Here is a 7,434-nt window from a genome sequence, read left to right as displayed (position 1 = left end):
TGTTGCACTCTCTCATTAATACAATTTTTGTTATTTTTTTACAAAAAAAGTTACATAGTGTAGCTTAACATTTTTGACATAAAATGATGATGTCACACCTTACCTTATATGTTTTACTTGTTTTTAGGGGAAAACCGCCTGTGAAAATTAAATCCAGGGGGCAAATATTGCCCCTTAATGGAAAGTAAATTTCTGACCCTGGTGCATGCATTCCTGAGTTTTTGTGAAGCCAGGGATAATTTGAGGGATTGATGCTGTGACGTCAACACGCAGTTACCTTGCTGGGAGGGAGGGGGGATTAATCTGTGTGTGTATGTCAGGAGGGAGAGAGAGTTAATCTCCCGGGAAATGGGCACGTTTGGAATAAACGGTACCAGTCAGCAAGCGCTCTCTAATATTCCAGTGGCTGTAGAATTGTTTTCAATCCAGAGAGAGAGAGAGAGAGAGAGAGAGAGAGAGAGAGAGAGAGAGAGAGAGAGAGAGAGAGTGTGTGTGTATGAGGGCAGCACTGAGTCCTCAGGATGAGCCTGCGCTTTGAGGCTGTTAAACACTAGACCCTGAGGGCATTCTCTGTGGTAAGCTCCGTCTGTTTTATATTTTAACAGGGTTGGCGCCACAATGTTTAACTCGGCTTTATCTCTGCAGTCCATCTATTCCTTTATGTTTGTAAAGTAGCGCGCGATGAAGGTCCGAGTCTCCGCGCGCGCGGGAAAGGCAGAGAGGTCGAGCGCGCGCTCTGTTCTTGTCAGCTGTTACCGTTGCGCTTGAATTGTAACAGCTTCGCCATATACAGGCACATGCAACCCTCCTGAGGTAAAGTTTATGCGTTAAAGTGCATTGGTAAGGACCTGACAGTCGATAAATGAGCACACGAGTCCCTTTGGCGTTTTGACAGTCACTTTAGGACACAGAGAATTGTCCTCTGACGACCAGACAAGTGTATAGAGGCTGAGGTGTGTTTAAATGAAAAAGTGCTCTATTTCGTCAGTAGTGTTTTTGGCTTTCTTGTTTTAGTAGGCTGCGGCTATTTTCGGTCTACAGTGACCAAATTAAAGCAGCCTCACGCAGCGAATTACTCGCTGACAAACTGCTTTACAGCACTTCAGAGATGTGTGAGAGACAGAGCTACTTTATGAGGGGAGTTAGACAGGTTTGTTAAATATCACACCAGAGCCGCTTTTACTGTCACCTTCTAATTAAGCAGCTATTGTATTTATTACAGTTTTTAAATGCGATCTCACCTACATGGGACTTGCGTTACATCCTGCAGTTTTAGGCAACGACAAAAAAAACACAACAGCTTCTTCAGGATTAATGCTCAACTTTTAGTGAACGTGTGACTTTTACAGCTACCGGCTCGTTTTGGGTGAAATCGGTTGGCATTGTTAAAGTTCTGAAATCAAATAGTAGCTCTGTTTCCTGTGTTATAATGGACGAAAGATGTGTTAAACAAAAGGACTATAGTGTCTTATGTCCTTTATTATGTAACAGTTTCTTGTAATTTGTGTAGGAGCTGAAGGCACAGAATTCTATCTATGTCTGTCTGTCTGTCTGTCTGTCAATCTATCTACCTGTCTGTATATCTGTTTGTATATCTGTCTGTCTATCTTTCACTGTATCTACCTGTCTGTCTGTATATCTATCGGTTTGTATATCTATCTACATGTTTGTCTGTCTGTCTATCTATCTATCTATCTATCTATCTATCTATCTATCTATCTATCTATCTATCTATCTATCTATCTATCTATCTATCTATCTATCTATCTATCTATCTATCTATCTATCTATCTATCTAACTACATGTCTGTCTGCCTGCCTGCCTGTCTGTCTCTATCTATGTCTGTCTGTCTGTCAATCTATCTACCTGTCTGTATATCTGTTTGTATATCTGTCTGTCTATCTTTCACTGTATCTACCTGTCTGTCTGTATATCTATCGGTTTGTATATCTATCTACATGTTTGTCTGTCTGTCTATCTATCTATCTATCTATCTATCTATCTATCTATCTATCTATCTATCTATCTATCTATCTATCTATCTAACTACATGTCTGTCTGCCTGTCTGTCTATCTATCTATCTATCTATCTAACTACATGTCTGTCTGCCTGTCTGTCTATCTATCTATCTATCTATCTATCTATCTATCTATCTATCTATCTATCTATCTATCTAGCTATCTATCTATCTATCTATCTATCTAACTACATGTCTGTCTGCCTGCCTGCCTGTCTGTCTCTCTCTCTGTCTGTCTGTCTGTCTGTCTATCTATCTATCTATCTATCTATCTATCTATCTATCTATCTATCTATCTATCTATCTACATGTCTGTCTGCCTGTCTATCTATCTACATGTCTGTCTGTCTATCTATCTATCTATCTATCTATCTATCTATCTATCTATCTATCTATCTATCTATCTATCTACATGTCTGTCTGCCTGTCTATCTATCTACATGTCTGTCTGTCTATCTATCTATCTATCTATCTATCTATCTATCTATCTATCTATCTATCTATCTATCTATCTATCTATCTATCTATCTATCTATCTATCTATCTATCTATCTATCTATCTATCTATCTGCATGCTTGCCTGCCTGCCTGCCTGCATGTCTGTCTGTCCGATTCATTTCAATATGTTAAATATCTTAATTTAAATAGTAATTTGCCTCACCCCCTGCCATCACTCTCTTTGCCTGTGTCATTTAAAGGTTGCCTTCTATTACAGGTTTCTCTCTGCGGGGAAACTGCTTGTGCATCTCCGCGCAAGAGACAGGAAAAGTGAACTGTTATCAGCCGTAGTTGTAGAGGTTCATATAAATGCATCTGGCGTCCAGCTGAGATGCCGCGACACTGACGGTCCTGCCCCGTCTGTCGAACCGGACCAATGATGATGATAATGAAGATGATGATTTCTACACGGCGCGTGTAGCGCCAAATTCACTACGAGACACTTCAGTCTGATCGGTGCTCATTCCAACTTCAGATGGACTACTTTCACTCTTCACTGACCAGTAAAATGAATTGGATCACACTCCTGCTGGCCGGCTTGACTTTTTGGGGCAAAGTGTCCATGCACAGTTGCTTAGATTACGATGACAGCTATGATTATTATGAAGAGGAGAAAACAGAGACGATAGATTACAAGGATCCGTGCAAGGCTGGTAAGACGCTTTTGTCCCATTTATACTTTTGTTTTGCCTTTGTTCTGTAAACACGTTTGTGAAGTGATTATAAGGGAGAAAGCACAAACATTTAACTGCGTTTTATACAGTGCTGTAGTAAGAGCGAACAGTTCTCACAGCGATACACGTATGGAAGTGTGAGCAAACTTGAGTAGTTTTCTTTTTTCTTTGGGTCGTGGGCACATACTTGTTCCCGTTGCGCGAGCCTGAACGAAGTCTCTTTTATATACTTTTCAGGGCTTCTTTTGTCGACGGGGAAATATCTCTTGCAAGCCCTGCACGACACATGCACTCCTCCCCTGCTGAAAATGATGGAGTCCGCTTTAATTTGGTTTCTCTCGGGATAATCCAGCGGCTCGCGAGGCCATGTGCGCTCCGCTGTCATGTGTGATCCGCGCGGTGCCCACCTGTCCACGCGCTCGTTTGTCCTTGCTGGTACAGCGCTGATGCAAGATTTACTCTCACATATGTAATTTATTATCAATCTCGTGGATGTAAACATCGTTTCACAGCCTACATCCAAACCTGTATTTCACCTGTTGGCAACTGGCAGGCAGAATTAGTTGTTGGACCATGGACGACCCTCTTTTTGAAAGAACATGAATTATTTTGTAAGAAATAGGGAGTAGTAAATCCAAGTGATCTGTGTTCAGACTAAATTGGGTTGGTTTATACTGTTTTTTTACGAGTTAGAAGTGTGAAATCTGACAGACTGAACTGTAAGGTTTTTATATACCTTTACTTTCATTTGTAAAAGTATGTTTTAAATTAATATTTAAAAGTATGTGTGTGTTCCGTACAGAAGTGATCATCCCTTTGCCCTGTTCCATTCAAAGACTTTACCATTCACAGTGAGAGCTTTGGATGGCAAAAAGATGTGGGGCTAAACAATAAGGGACATTCAGATTTCACTTTTTTAGTCTTTTTATTGGAAATTCTGCTTGATGCGATCTTACAGCATGACTATTATGATTGTTCTCCCTTCAAAATGCCCTTCGGAGGGTGATTTATCCCATTTGGAACACAGGACAAGTTTACATTCTTGGTAATTATAGATTCAGTGGTATATAGACCAACTTATTAAGGCAATCTAAAGTTGAAATAATTGTAAAGATTAGCCTACAGAAGCACTCAATGTACAGTGTGTGCATAATCTATTTCAGGAGTGGAATTTGTATATATCTTTATGTTGACACATGGTGGATCATAAGGCATGATTTCTTTCTAACCCTGTCCACCTTTGGATGTGTGTGTGTGTGTGTGTTTGTTTGAAGTAAACTACATTTAAGGCAGAGCAGATGTTTAAATGCTCCGTCTGCAGTTGCATTCTATAAAAATTGCCCTGTTTCTCTCTCTCCCTCTCTCTCCCTCTCTCTCCCTCTCTCTCCCTCTCTCTCCCTCAAACACACACACACACACACACACACACACACACACACACACACATGTTGTGTTTCCATGTTTTATGGGGACTTTCCATAGACATAATGGTTTTTATACTGTACAAACTTTATATTCTATCCCCTAAACCTAACCCTACCCCTAAACCTAACCCTCACAGAAAACTTTCTGCATTTTTACATTATCAAAAAACATAATTTAGTATGATTTATAAGCTGTTTTCCTCATGGGGACCGACAAAATGTCCCCACAAGGTCAAAAATTTCGGGTTTTACTATCCTTATGGGGACATTTGGTCCCCACAAAGTGATAAATACACACACACACACACACACACACACACACACACACACACACACACACACACACACACACACACACACACACACACACACACACACACACACACACACACACACACACACACACACACACACACACACACACACACACACACACACACACACACACACACACACACACACACACACACACACACACACACACACACACACACACACACACACACACAAGCTCTATCCCGGGCGGCACGGTGGTGCAGCGGTTAGCACTGTCGCCTCACAGCAAGAAGGTCGTGGGTTCAAACCCTGGTTGCCCCGGCCTTTCTGTGTGGAGTTTGCATGTTCTCCCCGTGTCTGCGTGGGTTCTCTCCGGGTACTCTGGCTTCCTCCCACCATCCAAAAGACATGCAGGCTAGGTTAATTGGTGTCTCTAAAAATTTCCCTAGGTGTGGATGTGAGTGTGAGTGTATGTCTGTCTATGTGTGGCCCTGCGATGGACTGGCGACCTGTCCAGGGTGTCCCCCGCCTTTCGCCCAATGTTAGCTGGGATAGGCTCCAGCCCCCTGCGACCCTGTACACAGGATAAGCGGTTGATGATGGATGGATGGATGGACAAGCTCTATCCCCTAACCCTAACTCAACCTAATACTCACAAAAAACTTAGTAAATATAGTTTAGTATGTTTTTTAAGTGATTTGAATTATGGGACACTAGATATGTCATCACATATGACAATACCCTTGTAATTACCAGTTTGTAACCTAAAAAAATCTCCTTGTAAACAACCCAAACCCACACGCACACGCACACACACACACACACACACACACACACACACACACACACACACAACCTCCCGCTCCACATTCTCTCTTATTTCTCTTATGTATGTTTACTAAGGAAATATAAATCTAACTATAGTCTCTACTGTGAAATGTTGTCATTGTTTCCATGCAAGACACTTACATGCACAAGAGGGCACACATATTGTACAAGTTAATTTTCTTGTGAGGTCATTTTAAGGGTGTTTTTTATGAGGTAATTTTAAGGGTGTTAGTATTGTGGGCAGTGTGTATGTTTTTGTTATGTATGTGTGCCCTTTGCACTCATGTTTGGGACAGTGTGTGCATTTTTATGTGTTTGTGTGTAGGAGGACTATGACTGTTAATCGGTTGTAGGGAGGACCTCTGTTTTTCCAAACTGTAAAATATTTAGCCCAAATTGACAGTCCAGTTGATAGAAGTACTACAGGGAGAGGGTGGAACACCATCTTCTCATAACCTTTCAACACATACACAAATAATCATACAGACTTTGAAAAGCAATTTTAAGTTTTATTACACACAATTTTGTCAGATTAACACTTAGGTTCCCAGGTGTTTGGAGACTTGTTTTGTTAATTAATTTACACTAATGAGCTAAGTAATGAAATATTATCCTGAAAGACTTGCAACACACTGTATTATAATCACACTCCTTTCAAGTGTTAAAAAAACAGCCTCTTCAACTACTGCACTAGGGGTGGGCTATATGACCAAAATCCTATATCACGATATTAGTAATTTTACAGTATATATCGATAACGATATATATCACAATATAGTAATTTTTATTTTTTTAAATCATTGAAATTGTATGATAGTATTTTCTCCCCTTTTCTCCCCAATTTGGAATCCCCAATTCCCAATGTGCTCTAAGTACTCATGGCGGCGTAGTGACTTGGTGGCAGAGGACGAATCTCAGTTGCCTCCACGTCTGAAACCGTCGATCCACACATCTTATCACGTGGCTTGTTGTGCGCATTACCACGGAGATATAGCGCATGTGGAGGCCCACGCTATTCTCCACAGTATCCGCTCTCAACCCTCCAAGTGCCCCACCGAGAGCGTGAACCATACAGTATAGCTACCACGAGGAGGTTACCCCATGTGACTCTACCCTCCCTAGCAACCTGGCCAATTTGATTGCTAAGATACTGGCTGGAGTCACTCAGCATACCCTGGATTTGAACTCACGACTCAAGGGGTGGTAGTCAGCATCAATACTCGCTGAGCTACCCAGGCCCCCAAATTGTGTGATATAGCCATGTCGCAATGTGTATTTTTTTGTAATTCAGTAAGTGAATTAAATACTTTATGAATGAAAACGTATCATTTTCTCTTTATTTTGAACTTGACAAACAAGAACATCTTTCCAAAGCAATGCAAAAAGTAAAATAACATAAATAACAAAGATTATCCATAAATAAACAATTAATTAGGCTCTTTGTGTTTTTAATAATCTCTATAAAATATGAGGAAAATATGGCTGGTTTGTTTCATGATATCAAACATATGAACAGAATTTTAGAAAGGGTTTGATTGTATTTGAAAAACGCACTTGACACTGAGAGAAACCAGAATGAGTAGCAGGTGTGATCTGCGCTTTTTCTGTCACAGGAGCACAAATTAAGAGACTGGGATGACTTCAGTACTCGCGCACACTTGCGTGTTTCAGAATGTGCGTCCGTGCAACACTCGAACAAAACACAGATGCGCATG

The 7,434-nt window shown here is 40.9% G+C and overlaps 1 protein-coding gene across 1 annotated transcript in view; it reads left to right on the top strand.

Annotated features, from left to right (window-relative positions):
* Positions 1–454: 454 nt before the first annotated feature.
* The window catches only part of LOC127651515 (dorsal-ventral patterning tolloid-like protein 1), a 62,919-nt gene continuing 55,939 nt past the window's right edge, over positions 455–7,434 (top strand). Inside the window, exons 1-2 of the mRNA XM_052137384.1 lie at positions 455–575; positions 2,735–3,170. Of these exons, the coding sequence (XP_051993344.1) occupies positions 2,993–3,170 (178 nt within the window). The 5' untranslated portion in view covers positions 455–575; positions 2,735–2,992. The remainder of the gene's footprint in view (positions 576–2,734; positions 3,171–7,434) is intronic.

Source organism: Xyrauchen texanus, chromosome 11, assembly GCF_025860055.1.
Source record: "Xyrauchen texanus isolate HMW12.3.18 chromosome 11, RBS_HiC_50CHRs, whole genome shotgun sequence".
Classification (NCBI taxonomy): Eukaryota; Metazoa; Chordata; class Actinopteri; order Cypriniformes; family Catostomidae; genus Xyrauchen; species Xyrauchen texanus.
Note: the sequence above shows the minus strand (reverse complement) of the source record. Positions and strands in the feature narration are given on the sequence as shown.